The following is a 20,233-nucleotide window of genomic DNA, read 5'->3' as shown; positions in this document are numbered from 1 at the left end:
TTTTCAAAATTAAATTTTTTTGATCAAATTAGAGTGTAGACTACAAACTAAGTCTGTAAGGTAGACTTTTTAGAAAGTCTAAACATTTGTAGACTTCGTTTTTTACGTGTAGACTTCCAAATGATGGAAACGTAAAATACATTTCTGTTTTTTTGTTTGGTCATAAGGGTTAAATAGTATTTTCACTACTCTTTTAGGTTGGTTTTGCATTTGACTGAAAATGAGGTACACTTTTAGGTTTGACTTTAATATTTGGGTTGGTTTTAGTAAATGTCCCTAGATTATAGCCATCAAAGGAATAACAAACTTGCTTTGGTTAAAAAAAAGGAGGAGTTAAATGTTCAGTTTTTAGGTTTTTAACTCCTAATAACCATTTGATCGTGAAAAAAAACTCATAACCAGTTAATAAGAATAGATCGGTTCAAATCATTTATCCCAAATATATTAATCCTGGAGGATTAGTTAAAAGACAATTTTAGAAAGTATGTTTACGTGTCAAGCTTAGAGTGAGAGTGCTCTTCAGCCTTTTTTTTTAAATTGGACCGATTTTACTAGGATTATTAAAAGAGTAACATTAAATGGATCACTAAATACTTTACTATATATCATCAACTTCGAATATGAAAATACATAAATATTAAACTCTTTCTTTTAATGTTTGATCATTTAATATATTAAAGAGAAAAACATGATTATTCTATGGAAAAGAAGACCGGAAAAAGAAGATGACGTCGGAGGGATTTCTGCGAATTTTACATATCTGTATATATAATATTACAGAATCGTTTGAAAAAAAATTAGTTGCATAACGTATTCTCCTTTTTTTTTCTTTCTTCGCTTTGCCAACATATAATGATTTTGATTCTCTGTTTTGAAGATCTGAAAGAAAAGGCAATATTTTTAGTTTAGCCCATTTGAATTCTTTTGCGCTTAACATATATTTTAAAAATCTATAAAATGGGTTGAATAAAATTAAATGTAAAATTATATTACATTTATATAAACGTAAAATCAATTATGATGAGGTAAATAAAAAATAAAACTCAAAATTTTAAACAACTAACACCATCAAATTACTAAAATAAAAACAACAAGAAACATTATTTGATATTTCGTGTCATGTCTATACCTTATTAAATTTGAAACATATTTACATAGAAAAAAATTGCAAATATAATTGAATTTAAATTGCAAACATGTCATTATTTTAGTTATTTCACTCCGCGCAAGTCGCGGATTATCATCTAGTATACTAATGTTAACCTAATAAGCAAACTTGATAAGTTGATAATTATATGCGTAAAAATCTTGGGATTTTTTCAAATATGACTCAAAAAGTCAAACACAAAACTAATCCATATTTTTTTTTTTGGAACTTTGACTTGACTATTTCATCCCAAAGTTCAGATTATTCACGAAAATGCCATCACTTTTTTTTTTCTTTTTTTTCGAAAATGCATATTTTACTCTATCATCCTCATCTTCCTTAAGTATTCACAATATTGTCATTGCCATCAATACACCAACCACCATGAACAACCAATTTGAAGCTCTTAATGCACCTAAAAATCGATTTACACTTTTTCTTTCTCAATTCTTATGAACTAAAAACAACATCTCTTTCACTTTTTCTCCATATTCATCAAAAAAAACCCAAAATTTTGATTCTAAAATTTTTATGGTTCATAGAGCCATTGAAGATTACGATTATTGGTGGGTCACTTTTGTTTGAGATTCTGGGTGTGGAGAAGACTTATGTGTGCTAAACAAGTTATCTCACTGGTTGAAACTATGAAATTGAGATTTTTTCCAGATCTTTTCGTCCAGACGACATACATGTAAGTCTTATGGCTGTAGACGTCGTCTAGGGAAAACGGACTAGTTTTGCATTTGAACGGAATGTGTCAGAAATTTGACTTTTCCTGGACGACTTACAAGTCAGTCGTCCAGCAGAAAATTAAAAAAATAATATTTTTTTTCTAGACGTCTCAGGATAGTTTTGCAATTGAAATATTAAACAAAAAATATTTTTTTTTCTAGACGACTTACACGGAAGTTGTCCGTCCGACGACTTACATGTAAGTCGTCCAAGATTTTATTCCGAGACTCTGGTCAAACCTTGCTTATCTTGGACAACTTACAGGTTAGTCGTCTAGGAAAAAAAACTCGAGAAGACTAACGTGTAAGTCGTCTAGAAAAAAAAAATTTGTTTAATAATTCAATATAGCAAAACTAACCTGAGACGACTTACAAGTTAGTCGTCTAGAAAAAAACAAAATATTAATGTTTTAATTTTCTACTGGATGACTAACTTGTAAGTCATCCAGGAAAAGTCAAATTTCTGATACATTTCGGTTAAATGCAAAACTAACCCGTTTTCCCTAGATTTTTTTTTATCAAACAAAGGTGGACGACTAACCTGTAAGTCGTCTAGGTTAAAAATCAATTGCAAAACTAACCTAAATGGACGACTTCTAGGAAGTCGTCCAGACGACCTCTGTGCGTCAATGTTTAATAAACTTTCATTTTCTCTAAACCTATAAAGACTTTTAATATTTTTTTGTTAACTCATGTGTATTAGTCAATATTAGGGCTACTGAATGAAATTTATAACTTAATTGGTTATATTTATGAGGTTACCAACATTCACGTTAATTAAAGTTTCTAACTGATCCGAGAAGACTTCCACGGTAGTCTTCTACGCTAGTTTTCAAGTCTTCTACGCTAGTTTTTGAATAAATTGTATATTTAAGAGTGATAAGTAACTTCAAGATATGTAAAACTCATATTTTCAAAATAAGTTTTCTTCCTTAGTTTTACTAAATTTGACTAAGTTTTTCAACACAAACTTGTAAAAAATGTGATATGCTTTGACTAGTTACTATTGTTTGTTTCCATCTCTTAAGTATTATTGTTATATACACCAATGATGATTATTGTTATGAGTTGGAAGAAGGGTTAAAATGCTTCTTAAAATGTTGTATCAATATGAGGCTATCAACATTCTTGTTTATTAAGATGAGAAGAAAGCCATTGGAGTTTATTATTGCATATGGGAGATCCAAAGATAAGAAAAAAGCTATTGATGTATATTATTTCATTGATTTGTAAATGTGTAAACACATTGTTACAACATATATTACATCTTGGGAAACATTATTACTGATTTTACAAAAAATTCACAACTAAAAGAGTAGACATGCAAATCACAAAACAGACCACAAACATAACTATTATAGATCATTCCTCTATAAAGACAAGCTTGGACTCCATTTGATATGGAAGAAGACTTCCTGGAAGTCGTTTGGAAGTCGTCTAGCGCATTATATTTTAGACGACTAACAGGTAAGTCATCCTAGAAGTCTTCCAGATCTGAAAAACCTGCATATCAAATCTAGATCTGAAAAACTTGCATATCAAAAAACGTTCAAATGGCTTAAAAACAGAGAAAATGAGTGGAAGATTAGATAAATCTACATTTATAGAACACACAAAAATACATATCTAAAATTAATAGATCTACCTTTAAATGAGTGGAAGATGAGAACCATCTGGTTAAAAACCTGCAAAAAAAAAAATATATTAGTGAGAAAGACATGAGACAAAACTGAAAAATTCATATAAAGTTTGGTGTTTTCAAGTCAAAGAGATTAGAGTGGGTTTGGAGAGTTTTAGTTAAGAAAAAAAGTAAGAACTTTATACAACAGAAAGTTACCAAATGAAGAAAAATCAAGCATAAAAACTTACCAAAACGCTCAGATCTGTTATGAAAGGGAGAGACATGGGAGAAGACTTCGTCAGACGATTCCAGGAAGTCCAGACGACTTCCTGAAAGTCGTCTGGAAGACTTCCTGGAAGTCGTCTAGCGCATTATATTTTAGACGACTAATATGTAAGTCATACCAGACGTCTAACAGGTAAGTCGTCCCAGACGTCTTCCAGATCTGAAAAAAACCTGCATATCCAAATCCAGATCTGAAAAACTCGCATATCCAAAAACGTTCAAATGGCTTAAAAACATAGAAAATGAGTGGAAGATTAGATAAATCTACTTTTATAGAACACACAAAAATACATATATAAAATTGATAAATCTACCTTTAAATGAGTAGAAGATGAGAACCATGTGATGAAAAACCTGCAAAAACAAAATAAATTAGTGAGAAAGACATGAGACAAAAACAATAAATTGTTATAAATCTTATTGTTTATAAGTTCAAAGAGATTAGAGAGAGGTTGAAGAGTTTTAGAATGATGAACATTTGATATCTTGCATATTTGCATTGTTTTAGTCATTCATTCTTGCACATGTTGAATCATTTAGATTAATATTTAGGCCTCTTTAGGTTCTATATTGCATACATAAGTCTTTATTAGGTGTTGGAGCATCCTTTGGAGTTTTTGGAGGTATTTGGAGACATTTGGGCTCTTAAGGAGTAGAAAATGATCATCTTAGCGAAATGGGAATTGGAGCGAGGTTCTGAAGCGACCTGATGCACCCGCTCTAGACGAATGGAGTGTAGAGCGACACACTGGAGCGAGGTATGACACCCGCTATGTACCAGAGCGACCTTTCGCAGCGAGGTAGCGTACCCACTCTGGGCCCAACATCCCGTCGACAACTTTCGAGAACCGGAGCGACCAAGACAGAGCGAGGTGGGTACATCACCCGTCAAATCCATGAAGTGTGAAGGAAGCCAGAGCGACGTCCGGAGCGAGGTGGCGAACCCGCTGTGAAGCTGGAGCGACCTACCAAACCGGGGTCACGAACCCGCGCGCAAGATTTATATTTGGTCGATTTTTCATGTTTTGCTGGACCTTCTCAGACTTGTTTTTGAGGCCCACTAGGTTTTTAGGAGTCCTATAAATACTCTCTAAACCTAAAATTAGGACTTATCTTGTTTTCTATCTAATCAAAAGCCAATTTTGGGTGAAAGATCTAATCTTGATCATAATTTGTTATCTTTACTTGATTACTTTGACCAGTAATCATGTCTAGATTTGGATCAACTAATGATTTAGTGTCTACCATGATTATGAGTGAGTAGTCATCTTTGAATTCATGGGTTAGGATGATTTAGGATGATTAAGTGATGATCTAGAATGTTTAGAGTAGATTAACGTGTTTTCTTGCTTGATTGAGTGATATTAATGCTAAGCTTGAGTTGGCAATTCTGGTTTAGAACTCTAGACATTTCATTGCCCGGAAGGTGCTCGATGAAATGTCTGAGCCAACTCATCAAGTTCTTAGCTTACCCTACCAAAGAGATTTGATGTTAGGGGAGTTTAGAAAGTTGAATGATCCATTCTTAATGATTGATTGATTGACACAAACCAAAGGAATTTGATGTTTGGTCAATGAGAGTAAATGAGTTTTTGTCTTAGAAAAGAACTTGCTTAGAATTGCTATCTAGACTCAGAGGAATGTGTTGATTGAAACCTTCCTATTTTAGATTAAATCTTAGTCATCTGAAATAAAAATCATATGCCCATGATTCTTTCTTTATCCATTTGATTGAAATTTGCTAGTTAGTTGTGTTAGAACCTTGTTAGTTTAATCAAACCACTTTAGTGAACTGAATGCACCTAGATTAAGTTTGAACATGCATTCTCTTTGAATCAAAATACTTAGAAATGAATTGACATCTTAAATACTACATGATTTGAATTAGAACCCTTGAAAAGTCCATTTCAAATTTGGCGCCGTTGCCGGGGTTCGAACCCGGGTCACCCGCGTGACAGGAGCCATTTTTGTTGTCGCCATTTGAGAGAAGGAGAGAGAATGTGTAAATTTTTCTTTATATAGGGAGACAAAAAATCCAATTAGGTTAATTTTTTTGATTCAGCGACTTCCTAGACGACGAATACTTAATATTTTTAGCGGGAAACTAAAATATTTTTGGCGGAAAACTAAAATAGAAGACTTCCTAGATGACTTACAAGTAAGTCGTATGGTTTAAATTATTTAATCGGGAAAATATTTTTTTTTAAAATTTAGGCGCAAATATTTGGACGACTTACATATAAGTCGCCTGGTTTAAATTATTCACCTGATGACTTACAAGTTAGTCGTCTAGACCCTAAACATAACCCGTAAACTTAATTAACTAACTAAACACTTCATAAAATCAAATTAAACTTCAAAAGTGTTTACTATACACAAAAATAAACACTTATAGGTAAAATTTGAATTTTTAATAAAACATTCAAGCTTTCCAAAATCTAACCCTAAGAATACATACAATACTACAACATATGTTGTCAAACTATAAAACCAAAGAATATCATGATTAACTAATTTCACTCATCTATGCTGAAAACTATTCAATTTTATTATATTTTAATTTACATTACTTAAAACTGTTTATAATTACATAATTTTAATTTTCCTTTTGTGAAAACATTTTTTAAAAAATTTAAAAATTATTTTTAAGATCAACTACACCAGATGACTTACTTGTTGGACGACTCAGGCGATTTACTTGAGTTATATTCGTAAAAATTGCTTATATTTTTTGTTTGGTCACAAGGGGCTAGCTGAATTTCACAAGGCTTTTAGGTTAGTTTTGCATTTGATTCAAGTTTGGGTATACTTTTGCAATCAAAGTCAAGTTTTGAGTCATATTTGGTAAAACCGAAATGGTCTGACTATATAACTGAAATATATTTTACTATATCAAATAAAAAATACATTGACAATGAGTTCTTAGAAGATATGAAATGGTTTGTAAAAATAATATGCTTAATATGTGACCTTATTGATGTTGTGAGCATGCACGTCCTTTTGAGAAAGCAATATATACATTCATTTAGTCGAGACTTCCGAAGTTTGAGGACAACACTAATGTCGTATAAAATTCAAATCAATACACATTATCAATTGAATTTTACATTATAAATCCAAAAAAATATTATATTAGAGTTTCATTTAATGATATATAGAGTAAAAATCGTTTGTATGATCCACATCAGATATTTGAACGGGTTAACATTAATATTCAAATGACTTGAACCAATCAATTCACAGTTCGAAAAAAGAACCAATCAATTCATTATCAAATCAAATGGTTTTGAACTGGAAACCTATAAACTCAGGGGTCTTACACTAGTAAAAAACAGGGCCACAGCCACGTTAATTTTCGTGGGTATGACCAAATTTTCGTGGCTATACGGAGCAGAAGCCACGAAATGCTACGAAACGCAAAACGTACGTATACGAGGGTAGCAAAAACAGCGCGTGTCAAAAAACGTAGCAAAATGCCACGTATTGCCACGAAACTTTTCGTAGCAACTTTGCTACGATTTGAGACGAAACATGCGTGGCAATGTGCTACGGTTTGACACGGATGGTAATGTAGCAATAAGCTACGGTTTGCTACGATTGTTTTCGTGGGTAGTTTTAATAATTATAAAAAAAAATAAAAACAATTATAAAGCACCAATTTGAAATTTTTATAAAATGCAAAATGCGAATTAAAAGCTAAAATATCATAGAAACTAAAATATATTACATAAAAGTTGCAGTTTTAAACATTCAAAAGATAATACAACTTGAAACAAAGTACACAAAAGATTGAGCTTAATACATCAACTGACCAAACCTTACATACCAAGGTCTTGGCACCACCTATCTAACTCAGATGGGTTATTGATCGTGAGATGTTGTGGTAGAGCCGTAGACTGACCTTGAGCTTGTGGCTGTTGTTGAGATTGAATGGGAGCTTGGGGCTGACCTTGAGGTTGTGACTGAGCTTGAGGCTGAGATGGTTGTGCAGTTGAGGCAGGAGTGGAAGCTTGAGATTGGAGAGTTTGCAGAATAATGTTGAGAGTTGCTTGGCTAGCTGACATCCCCCCCCCCCCCCGTTACTTGAGTCTTGAAAGCATTGATTTCTGCCTTCAAAGCACTGAAATCTTCCTTGACTCCAGCAATGTCTCCCTTGACTTCAGAAATGGTGGTCTCAAAGCCAGACATACACATATCAACGTCTAGGTTGCGCTGCAGTGAGACAGGAATTGGCACAGATGGACTGCTGTTCTTGTACTGAACACTGCCAAGGCCGTAGATTGTACCCTTATTTGTCTTTCCTCTCTGCAAAAAGACAGGAAAATAATCATAAGCATTCATTCCAATCACAAGCACCATAACTAAGATAGTATCAATTCCAATAATTAACTTAGACAATCACAAGCATCTTAACTAACTGAGACAGTCTCCAGTTCAATAATTAACTTAGACAATCACAAGCACCATAACTAACATAGACAGTCTCAATTCCAATAATTAACTAAGAGTCTCAATTTCAATAATTAACTTAGACAACTAGTAAGCTGAAATAAATAAAATGAGGATGAGAGAAGAGATGACCTTGATGTATTCTTGGTTGAGAAGATAGCGCTTTGCATTTGAAGCAGCAGTGGAGTCAGTTTGACTGTCTCCTAGTGGAGATCCATCTTGTAACATCTCTTCAACGGCTTCCTCAACCTCCAGCACCAGTTCCTCCGTACGTTCGTCTAGGAAGGAACCATCTTTACCCGTGTGAGTCTTCCTTGCAAGGGCTGTGTATGAAGGTGGTTCATCCAAACCTTCATCAACCATCTACAAGAAAGGAAACAGATGGAAGTTAGACAACACTTAACGCAAAATAAATTATGAAAAAAAAAAGACAAAACTGACCATTTGATACGCAATGTTCAGGAAACAGCGTGGGCCTGCACCGTGCTTGTGCATCTTCTTCCCAACTGGAGCAGACTTACGAGATCTTGCAGCTTTTGCACTCTTCCTTTTTGCTTGCTCAGTGTTGTACTTCTCAACCATTGTTGCCCAGTGAGCGTCTGACATGTAAGAAGGTTGCCTATTATCTCTCCTGTTCTGGCTGATGCGGCCACAGACGGTAACCTGAGTTTGTTTCTTCCACTTCAAGTAGATTTCATCATGGAATTGGTCATCCCAGTAGTAGTGTTGCTACAAAAGAACATAAGACAGAGTTAAACATTATAGCTTCCTAATAGTTGAGAAAGGGAAAAGGAAAGGGAAACAAGCACTTACAATGAACGCATGCCACCACTGATCCTTCTTCTCAGGTGGAACGAAGTTCCAGCTTGCCCACGACCCCCAGTAGTTTCCCTGCCATGTTGCTCGGATAAAAGCATGGACTTCAGGATCAATACCAAACCTGAGACAAGACAATGGCAAACATCAAATAAAAATAAAAAATTAAACTCTACACTTAATCTTCTAATACACGGTTCAACTAGTATTGAAAAAATCAAATATTATACTCTACACTTAGTCTTCTAATACAAGGTTCAACTAATACCACAACACAATATTTTTTATTTTGTATTTAAACAGAACAGAACTACTTTAAACTTACTCTAACAGAACATAACTACTTAACAGAACTAGTATTAAACTTACGACAATGCTCCATTGGTCTTGTCAGGGTGGAGGTGTGGCTGGTTACGTCTGGATGGCGCACGTAGCAGAGCATCTTCTCTTCTCCTGACATAAGGGGCAGGAGCCACATGCACAGCACTGGAAGACCCGACAGATGCGTGAGGAACAGCTCCAGGAGGTACAACTCCAGGAGGAGAAAAAGATGGGGCCATGGCAGAAGGATCCGATAAGGTCATTTGTGGTCTCCCTTTCCGCATACCTGTAGACAGACATAGAGTATTAAGAGGAATCAAAACTTTAAAGGGAGACAAAACCGAAAAACAAAAACTTGAAATCAAAACCGTGAGAAGTCTAAATCGAAACCCTAAGAAGTCTAAATCAAAACCGTAAGAAGTCTAAATCGAAACCCTAAGAAGTCTAAATTGAAACCCTAAGAAGTCTATATCGAAACCCTAAGAAGTCTAAATCGAAACCCTAAGAAGTCTAGATGGAAGAGGAATCGAGACAGAGACGAGGGGCTCACTAACCTGGGAGCTGTAATTCGGTAGGGCGAGGGCGACGACGTGATTCGTTGGGGATTCCAGTCGAAGGAGCCATCGTTGAGAGAGAGAGAGAGAGGAGTCTGTGAGAGAGTGTGAGAAAGAATGAGAGAGGCGGTGAAGGTTTGAGAGAGAGAGGAGGCTGTGAGAAAGAATAAGAGAGGCGGTGAAGGTTTGAGAGAGAGAGGAGGCTGTGAGAGTCTCGTGAGAATGGGAGAATGGGAGAACGGCGAAGGTTTTAGAGAGAGAGAGAGAGAGAGAGAGAGAGACGACAATTTTTAGGTTTAGAGGAAAAAAATTGGTTAAGTATAGAAATTGGGCTTTAGTTAAGTGGGAAAATTTTGGGTTTGGAGGGAATTGGGTTTTGGGTTTAGGAGGGAAATATTTTGGGTTAATTATGTGGTGGGAAATGGGTTTAGGGTATAGATTGGGTTTAGGATTTTAAAAGAATGTAATTTTTTAAAAAAAATCTTAAAACTATTAATTAGAATTTAAGAATATAAGAAACTAAATTTAAAAATTTCATATAAAAATTAAGAATTTAAGTATTTAAGAATTTAAACTATATATTACAAAATTAAAAATTTCATATAAAAATTAAAAATTAAGAATTTAAGAATTTAAGAATTTAAACTATATATTAAAAAATTAAAAATTTCATATAAAAATTAAAAATTAAGAATTTAAGAATTTAAGATTTTAAACTATATATTACAAATTTAAAAATTTCATAACTTACAAGTTACTAATTGTTTAACTTATTTATATTACAAATTTTTTAAACTTCATAAATTACACATTACTAAGTGATTACTTATTCATATTACAATTTTAAAAAACTTCATAAACGACAAACTTACTAAGAACTTGAATCAGATTTCGAATCCGAATCAGCACAAGCCTCATCTAATTCATCTTCTGAAACGTATTCGTCATTAGGAGGAACAACTGGTGTAGATTCTTAATCTGAATCATCTTCGAGAACATACGTCTCAATGCGCAGCATCACGCTCTGTGCAACAACTTGGTTGTGTGTATCATCTTGTAATGCAACAAGAGCATCCTCGGAGGTTTCTCGAACCCCTCTAGGCATAACTTTTGTACATGCCCACCAATCGTTGGCTGATGTATGTCGTACCCGCGGATAAGGAATAAAACAAACTTGATCACAATTACCAGATAAGATAAATGGATCATATTTCTCATACTGCCAACGCGGAGACACATCAACGATTCCTGATTTATGTTTTTGAATTCCCCGTCCTTCAGTTGTATCAAACCACTTACATTTAAAAACCATGGCCTTCAGTCCAACGGAACCAAAATACTCAACCATTATTATCTCCTCAATCAAACCGTAATAGTCAGTATCTGTGGTTCCACGAACTTGGACGCCGTAATGTTGGGTTTTCTTATCTTGTTCATGGCTATATGTGTGGAAGCAGTATCCACGTGAATGGTAAATCGGCCAAGATTTATACTTACGTTGCGGACCTTGTACAAAATCTAACATCCACATCGGAAACTCATATGTGTTACTCGCTTGCACAACCTGTCAATTAAATTTATATTTATAATTGATAAGTTTCTAATTCAAATTAAAAATCAAATAATATCATAAACTCACATAGTTTTTCACCCATTCAGCAAAATGTTGGTCTTTCAGTATTTGTAGATCATTAGTAGACATATATGGGTTTCTCTCTGTCATAAACTCCTCGAACATCCTGTTATTTTTAAAAGAGATTATGATTTCAGGTATCCTGAAAAATAACAAAAAAAAAGTAATTGAAGTACCTTTCGTAGGGTTCGAATGTATCACAATTGAGCATCAGAAAAGTCTGGAGGACAGTGTAGTCTTCATCGGTTAGCCATTTCTCTTCACATTTTCCACTAACCCGACCTTCGTGATAAAACAAGTTAGGCACATCTGGATATTGATATGTAAACTGAACTTCCCCGGGAAGTGGAACCTCAGGTACCACATGTGGATTACCAAAGAAGTTTGCAGAAGCGGTAGATATTTCTTCATTCACATATTGTGCAACGATGGAACCTCCAATGTGTGCCTTATTTTTAACTTTCTTTTTCAGATGGTACATGTATCGCTCGAAAGGATACATCCATCTATATTGCACTGGACCACCTAAAGCAGCTTCGTCTGCTAAATGTACGGCCAAATGTTCCATAACATCAAAGAACGACGGTGGAAAAATCTTCTCCAAATTACAAAGCTTCACCGCAATGTTTTCTTTTAAAATAGCAACATCTTCGTGCTTAAGTATCTTCGCAGAGATATCACGAAAGAAAAGTGCTATCTCTACAAAAAAAAAATTGTAAGGAGTTAGTCAATAATAACATGTATCAAACCAATTGTTAAGATTATGTACCTGAAATGGCAATGTGAACACTTTTGGGAAGTAATTCCTTAAACGCAAATGGGAGAAGTCGCTGCATAATGACGTGACAATCATGACTTTTGAGACCTGAAATCTTGCTATTCGTCTCGTCTATACACCTACTAAACTTTGAAGCATACCCATCTGGAAATTTTATATCATTTTTCAACCATCGCAGAAATTCTTTTTTTTCTTCCTTCGACAACCGGAAAATCGGGACATGCATCGTTCCATCAGCCTTCATATGTAACTAAGACCTTCTGCACAAATCAGGTAGATCCATCCTCGACTTTGCATTATCTTTTGTCTTCCCGGGAACATTAAGCACCGTGTTGATAAGATTATCAAAGAAATTTTTCTCAACGTGCATGAAGTCCACGTTGTGGCGAAGAAGAAGGTTTTCCCAATACGGCAACTCCCAAAAGATACTTTTCTTCACCCAATTGTGGTCTTTGCCGTAGCCGTTTATAATGCTCGCAGGTTTCTCGTGTCCATTTCCTCCACAATCGACAGTTTTCTTCAATCCTTCGATGTTGTTGATTCTTTCGCGAAGAATTTCTTCTCTCGTCAACCATGGTGGAGGATCATCAGTTACTGTCTGCCCCTTTCGAAAAGCTTGGACATTTCTTCTGTAAGGATGCTCCTTAGGCAGGAACATTCTATGGCAGTCAAACCAGCTATGCTTCCTTCCATGTTGCAACCAAAAAGACTTTGTATCATCAAGACAATATGGACAAGCTAACCGGCCATGAGTCATCCATCCGGACATCATGCCGTAAGCGGGAAAGTCATTAATTGTCCACATTAGTGCGGCTCGCATCGAAAATTTTTGCTTCTTCGAGACATCATATGCTTCAACTCCATCGCTCCACAAACTTTTTAGTTCTTCAATTAACGGCTGCAGATAAATATCAATGCTCTTCTTTGGATGCCTTGGCCCAGGAACTAGTACTGATAAAAAGAAATATTCTCTTTTCATACACATACCAGGAGGTAGGTTATACGGGGTTACGATGACGGGCCAGACCGAGTGGGCTTCTCCGCTCATACCCACTGGATTAAATCCATCTGTTGCTAATCCTAGATAAACACTTTGACTTTCCTCCGCAAAATCAGGATATACCTTGTTAAAATGCTTCCATGCTGCAGCATCTGAAGGGTGGTGCATTTCTCCTTCTGGCGACTCATGTTCTGCGTGCCATCGCATTTGTGATGCAGTAGACTCTTGTTGGTACAGACGCTTCAACCTCTCTGTAATAGGCAAATAGAACATTCTCTGTTTTGGACGCCTCTTTCCCTTTCCATGGTTCTTGTGATATCTATCTTTCCCACAAAACCGACACGCCAACAACCCGCTATCTTCTTTCCAAAATAACATGCAATTATCCTCACAAATATCGATCTTGACAACAGGGAGACCAAGCGACTTCGTCAGCTTCTTCATCTCATAATATGACTCAGGAGCTATATTTGGTTGTGGCAAAACATCTCTAAAAGTTTGTGATATCTCATCCATACATGACTCCGCCAAATTATGATCAGTTTTTACTTTCATTAAACGAGATGCCAAGTATAGTTGAGAAATACCTTCAACACATCCATCATATAGTGGTTGATTGGCGGCTTCAAAATCTTCAAACACTCTTTCTTCATATTGCTCTTCATTGGGTTCTTCCATAAAATTTTCCGGTATTTCAGTTGACCCAAAGTCTCCTCCAAGAATGTTCTCTTCATATGGGCCATCTTCTGCATAACTTGCTTCATTTCCCATACCCATAAATTGACCTCCTGTCGATGATTCTCCAGCGTCATAGTAGCTTTCTCCATGGCTTGACCATACATAATAATTACTTTTGAAGCCAACTCGGTAAAGATGGCGAGATACGGTTCTTACTTCACGTTGCTTTCGGTTTCCACATGTTACACAAGGACATAACATGGTTTTTCGTTCCAAAAAAGAATTTTGACTTGAGGCAAAGGCGATAAAAACTTCAACACCTTCGCTAAACTCTCTTGAAACATGATTAGTACTTGGATCAATGTGTCGATCCATCCACTCTCGATTTTGAAAATAATAAGACATTAAAAACTCTTTTTTTTTTCTTTTTTTTTAGACAAATCGTCTGATCTCACATTTGAAGTGTGAATTGTTATGGTAGTTGGTTGCAATGTGAATGAACTCTCATGCGTTTGCTTATATAGGAAAAACATTGCCACGTTTTTGCTACGAAATGCCATGAAAATTGCTACGTTTTTTGCTACGAAATGCCACGAATATTGCTACGATTTTGCTACGTTTCTTTTCGTGGCAACCTATCAGAATCTTTCCTACACCCAATCTTTTCGTGGCTTAAGTTTTTGTTTTTATCCCTGCCATATGTGCAGGATGTGATTGATGTGATTTTTTTTTGGTGGGCTTGCCACGGTTTGCTACGATAAAATTCGTGGCAATCACTTTATTTGTTTTTTCTGGCCGACTAAAATATATTAATATTATAAATTTTGATAGCCACGGTTAAAACGTAGCAAAACGTAGGAGTGTTTGCTACGAATTGCATACCCACGATTATTAAGTGGCAATTTCGTGGCAAACCCTAGCCACGAATATATCCGTAATAATTTCGTAGCAACGTCTGCTACGTAAGGTTACGATTTGCCACGTTTTTCTTTCTCGTAGCATTTCGTAGGTAGATCGTAGTTTTTACGTTTTTGCCACGAAATTCGCGTGGCATTTTCGTGGCTATGGCCCTGTTTTTTACTAGTGTTATTGGATCAAGGATCTGAGAAGATTTCATTTTTTTTTTCCAAATCTCCTCTTATTGTATCTAATATTTATAAATTCTATATAAAATTCAAGCTTATTGAATTAGTCATTTGTATAAATTCTCTCAAATTCCAACTTATTGGAATATATAGATTTTGTCAATAAAATCTATCAAATGGGATTTGGTAGGGTTTGGATGATATTTTATAATAGTATAACAACAAATTGAAATACCACTTCTTATGATGGTATTTGAAAAAAAAAAAAGTAAAAAAAGTTTACTTCACATTTAAAAAAAGAAAATCAAACTATTTGAAATGATAAAATAATAAAAAATTATTTGAAAAAAATCGATTTTAAAAACTTTTATATATTTTATATATTTCATAAATGATAAATATATCAAATTATAGTAATTTGAAAATAAAAATATTATTTTAAATAAATATTTAAAATTTATAAGAATTTTTTTCAAAAACCTAAAAACTTGTAATAAATGAATAAAAATGAGTCTGTTTATGTTGATGACAAAAAAAACTTATAATAAATTATTTTAAAATTTACTCAACTATAGGATATTCTTTGATTTACTCAAGTCCTTGATTCAATTAGACTCCTTTTTGGTCACGACTATATAGCTATATAAATGACTATACTCGTGCATTTAAAGAACATGAGTGTAAGTAGCTGGTAGTCCCGAAAGGAACATGGTATTGACGAGCAAGCGCACGTGTGAGGCAACATTTGAACAAATGTATTGTCTCCTTATCCACATATATACACATATGTATGTAAGCATTGACACAGATGTACACACACTCAATTATCTACTCTCTCCGTTTCAAAATAATGATCAATGTTTTAGAAGAAAAAAATTATTTCTAAAAAATTCATATTTTACCTTTTGAATGTATGTATTAATGACAAATTGTAAATTTCAAAGACATTAACTGTATTTACTGAACTTTGATTGGTTAAAAATTATAGAAAATAGCTAAACATGGAAAACAATGCATTTATTGTCAAAATTTTACGTGTTTTTTTAATAAGTGTGAAAACTCTAGAACATACATTATTTTGAAGCGGATGCAGTATTACTTATATGTGAGTTTAGAGCATCTCCAATCCAAAACCTTATTTTAAGGAGAGAAAAACGTCGAAATGAAGATTTGATGGTTGGTTATTCTAACCATGAATTCTCGAAAAAATCCTTGAAAGTTTCTTTATTTGCATTATAGTCTTTGATATTAACAAAAGTTACTAATATTTATGAAAAGAAATAACTATAAAAATCAAATTTGAGGTTTTACTATTTACGTTCTCAAAATTTAAAGATTTGAGGTTGGATTAAAATGACACAAAACTTCAAAATTCGAAGATTTGAAGTTGGGTTGGAGATGTTATTATAAGATTATGTACGTAGAGAGAACATGCACCTAAAGCTTCCATACCTCTTTACTTTTCTCGTAAATTGTTAGCTCCCGTTTAAGCCGCCGGTATTGCAGCTTTTCTTATATATGCATGCTCAATGCAAGCAGTTAAATAAAAATGTGGATATTTTATACATATTATCCCTGGCTGATTGCTAATATATTATGTTCATTTTTGTTATATCTATTTGTGATTTTAACTTACAATAAACTAAACATATACACTCCGACAAACGACATGTGTAAACACATCCATCATCATGCAATGACTAATTAAGGTGATCATTATCTTATCCACATAGGCTTTTGATTGAAATTTGGATATCCGTAATGATTAAGGATGAGATGAAAACCTCTCATTATTATAAAACATTTCTACTTATATATAAACTTAATCATTTCATCGTACCAGTAATGGTTACCAACATAAGCGCCTTTCTAGTTTAGGAAACTTCCTTGAACTTTATAGTTACTTAATTTTCAATAGAAACAATGTAACATAGTGCAATCTATGCGTATAACATATCCTTTGACGTAGACAGTACTATTGAATCAACAAAATCCACATCTACTTAACTCTAAGACTGCGGAAATATCCAAAAGCCTGTTAAACTAGATCTTGTGTCTGAATAGTTTCAAATTGAGAATATGTTACGAACTATAAGAATTGTTACCCATTAACAAAACAAAAATTTAAAGAACAATAAGAACATTCGAAAAAACATCAAAAAAACATCATAAAACATCATAAGCCAAACTTAGAACCAACAACACAGAAGCAAATTCAAACTAGAAATGAAAATTCATCAAAATAAACCAAGAAACAACTAAAATGTTACTCAAATCAACGTAGAAAGATCTACCAACCAAACGAACCAAAAAGAAAATAAGAGAAAAAAAAAACCTGATTCATATGTTGACTTCGTGAAGCTGGATCGAATCCTTATCCACCACATAATCCTCGACCAAATTCGTAGTCTTATTTGTTCATAAGCTCGTGATCACTCTTCGTTAGCTAGCTATAAATATACATATAACTTAGCTACGACCATAAAGTAATGTGTAATATGATCAATAGGGTGGTCGTCCCGTTGACCAATAAGACTGATTATCATGTTGTGGTAATCCTTGATGAGCCGGACCAAGAAGATTAGGTGGTAACCCTTGATGAGCCGACATAGCTTGTTGCTGATGTGGCATTGGTCCTCCCATCATCGGCGGCGGCTCCATTGATCCTCCTCCTCCACCGTGAACCGGAGTTTGCATCTCATCTTCTTCTAACGGCAGTCTCTCGTACGCCGCATTGCTAAAAGAGGCGGCCATAACCACCACAGGACCAGCACATAGCAAAGGACCGACCACGCTTCCTCCAACAACCTGTCCTTGTCCTCCAGCGAGGTAAACGCTCAATCCGGTGGCGTTAGGAGGAGCCGGAGGAGGGAGAAAAGAGCCAGAGAGGGAAAGAATCTCGAACCTTCCGTGAAGGCTAACGACTGAGCCAGGAGATGGGGATCCAGGCTGACGTATGGTGACGTTCATGACGTTTCCAGTACCGCTCATAACGCAAACGCCGCGTTGGCGTCTCCGTGCGAAAGTCGCCACGCTCTCGACTAGATCGCAGCCGTCACCGATCTCCATCACGTGGGTTCGAAGCGCGTTTGCGCTGTCCCGCGTGATGATAATCGGTGGTTTTGGTTTGTTCTTGGATCCAGCTGGTCTTCCTCTTGGTCTTCTCGTCATCTGATCTCCTCCTGAGCCACCGCCGCCGCTTCCTCCTTCTCCTAAGTTCATGTCCTTACCTTCGCTACCACTGTTGTTAGCCATGTTGTCCATGTTGTCGCTTGTTTCTTCGCGATCCATCTTGATTTGCCTGTTTAGTCCTCCTCCTCCTTGGTGATCATCTTGGTCGGTTTGGTTTCTTTGTTGCTGGTGGTGATGGAGGAAGAACTCTTGTTGCTGTTGTTGTTGTTGGAGATGTAACTGAAAGTCTCTTGAGTGGAAAGTAGGAGGGAGTGAGCTTTGTGATCCATGAGATTGCACTGGATCCATATTCTATGATTCGATGGTGTGGAAACTAGATCAAGAAAAAGAAGAGACTACTTATGGATCTAAGAGCTCTCAGATCTTGAAGTTGACCTTACTTTTTGTCTTGTTTTGCTGTCTGAAACTAGAAGGAAGAGAGTAGTAATGATGCACAACGAAATCCAAGCTGGAACTTCTTCATCTTCGTCTCTTCCCCCTTCTAGTTTTGTAGGGCTTCTCTCTCTTCTCTCTACCTACTTTTGCTGTAGCTAGCCTCTCTCTCTTGTGAGTTGGATGAAGTGAAATTTGGAAAGTTAAAAAGGGTTTTTGTTTAAACTAATTGAGGTGTGTGTGAGAGACTCAAGCTTTGGGTTGTGATTGGCAAGCTAGGGTTAAATAAATATATGAGACTTTTGTTATTATTGTGCTTATGAATTTTCACTGTGACTTCATTCCTTCTATGTATAGTGTTTTTGGTCCCACTTCCTCGCTCTTTTGTACTAAACCTTAAAATTTCTTCACATAGTAATTATCCAACCAATCAAAATTCGATAGGACAAAAATGATGCACTGTTTGGATTGAAAAGACTGTGATCCCTCGAATTATTATGAATTTTAATAGATCGGCAAGTAATGTTGGCAGCAAGTGTTTGTTGTTTCAATCAGTTAGTTCAAATCATTAACAAATATATGACTTCAAGTTCCATTAGCCATTACAATTAACATTACGCCTACCTTACATATATATATACATCTTATGTGTTAAAAAGATGTAAGTTTTAGAGTTTTCACATATATTCATAAAAACATATAAAATTTTGATTATGAATACATTGTTTTTGTAGTTAATTATTTTCACAACTTTTATTCAACAGAAATTCAATAAACACAATTACTTTTTTTGAAATTTACAATTTACCACTAAATAATGCATTAAAAGGTAAAAAAAATATTTTTTTTTGAAATGATTTTTCTAGGGTCTTTTCAAAACAGAGGGAATATATGTTAGAACTTAGATGAAAAAGAGTACAAGGGTTCAAACATTTTAATTATCAGGCGGGAACATAGTTGGTGTATCACTTAAAAGACATTTACAACTTTATATGTACTTTATATGTACTCTAAAAAAAAGAAAAAAAAAACTTTATATTGACTCTAAAACCGATGATTAAATGATTTGGGATTCGCCATATTAACACAAATCATGACAGATGATTCATTGAGTACACCTTCTACATTATTGCATGTATTGGTTATATAATTATTAATTATTGTTACGTGATTAGTGTATACTATATACCAATAATAAACAATCTTATAACTAGCTCATTCCAATGATAAGTACAACAACTATCAATCACCTATTGTTATATGTTGGAAAGAGTCTGTTAGCATATGATTGACTTTTATTGGTGATAGATAATGAAATGTCCTTGTGTTGATGAATATTATCTTAATACTTTAAAAGTCCGGAAGAAAATAGCCGCATCAACAATGTTACTTTACTACTTGTCGATCATCACGGTTATAAGATCCAGTGTTGTGCGTTGAATAGAAACTGGTATATGGAGTATATAAAAATGTAGACTTTACTTAGTTGATAGTCAAACGATCCAGTTGTCAATATCATCTAGATCTAAAGGTATTTTTATAGAAATATGTGAAAACTTTATCTTTTTCTT

At 34.8% G+C, this 20,233-nt stretch overlaps 3 protein-coding genes across 4 annotated transcripts; all 3 read right to left on the bottom strand.

Moving 5' to 3' along the window:
- Positions 1-6,865: 6,865 nt before the first annotated feature.
- LOC106413469 lies at positions 6,866-10,436 on the bottom strand. Of its 2 annotated transcripts, XM_048745648.1 has the most exons (4): positions 9,047-10,436; positions 8,675-8,962; positions 8,366-8,596; positions 6,866-8,089 (listed from the first exon to the last, which is right to left on the bottom strand). In XM_048745648.1, the coding sequence occupies exons 2-4, from the start codon at positions 8,837-8,839 to the stop codon at positions 7,838-7,840; spliced, it is 648 nt and encodes a 215-aa protein (XP_048601605.1). In that variant the 5' UTR covers positions 8,840-8,962; positions 9,047-10,436; the 3' UTR covers positions 6,866-7,837. The 2 variants fall into 2 exon arrangements, with proteins under 2 accessions (XP_048601605.1, XP_048601606.1); XM_048745649.1 differs by having other exon boundaries at positions 8,675-10,436.
- Positions 10,437-10,897: 461 nt separating this feature from the next.
- LOC106378609 lies at positions 10,898-14,112 on the bottom strand. Its single transcript, XM_048743644.1, has 6 exons — positions 12,593-14,112; positions 12,476-12,479; positions 12,327-12,387; positions 11,734-12,256; positions 11,564-11,663; positions 10,898-11,488 (listed from the first exon to the last, which is right to left on the bottom strand). The coding sequence occupies exons 1-6, from the start codon at positions 14,110-14,112 to the stop codon at positions 10,898-10,900; spliced, it is 2,799 nt and encodes a 932-aa protein (XP_048599601.1).
- A 3,029-nt stretch (positions 14,113-17,141) lies between these two features.
- On the bottom strand, positions 17,142-19,115 carry LOC106374371 (AT-hook motif nuclear-localized protein 24-like). The gene has a single exon (XM_022694219.2). It carries the CDS (start codon positions 18,576-18,578, stop codon positions 17,601-17,603), a length of 978 nt encoding a protein of 325 aa, XP_022549940.2. The 5' UTR covers positions 18,579-19,115; the 3' UTR covers positions 17,142-17,600.
- Between the last annotated feature and the right edge of the window lie 1,118 nt (positions 19,116-20,233).

The sequence above is a fragment of the Brassica napus genome, chromosome C1, assembly GCF_020379485.1.
Source record: "Brassica napus cultivar Da-Ae chromosome C1, Da-Ae, whole genome shotgun sequence".
Classification (NCBI taxonomy): Eukaryota; Viridiplantae; Streptophyta; class Magnoliopsida; order Brassicales; family Brassicaceae; genus Brassica; species Brassica napus.
Note: the sequence above shows the minus strand (reverse complement) of the source record. Positions and strands in the feature narration are given on the sequence as shown.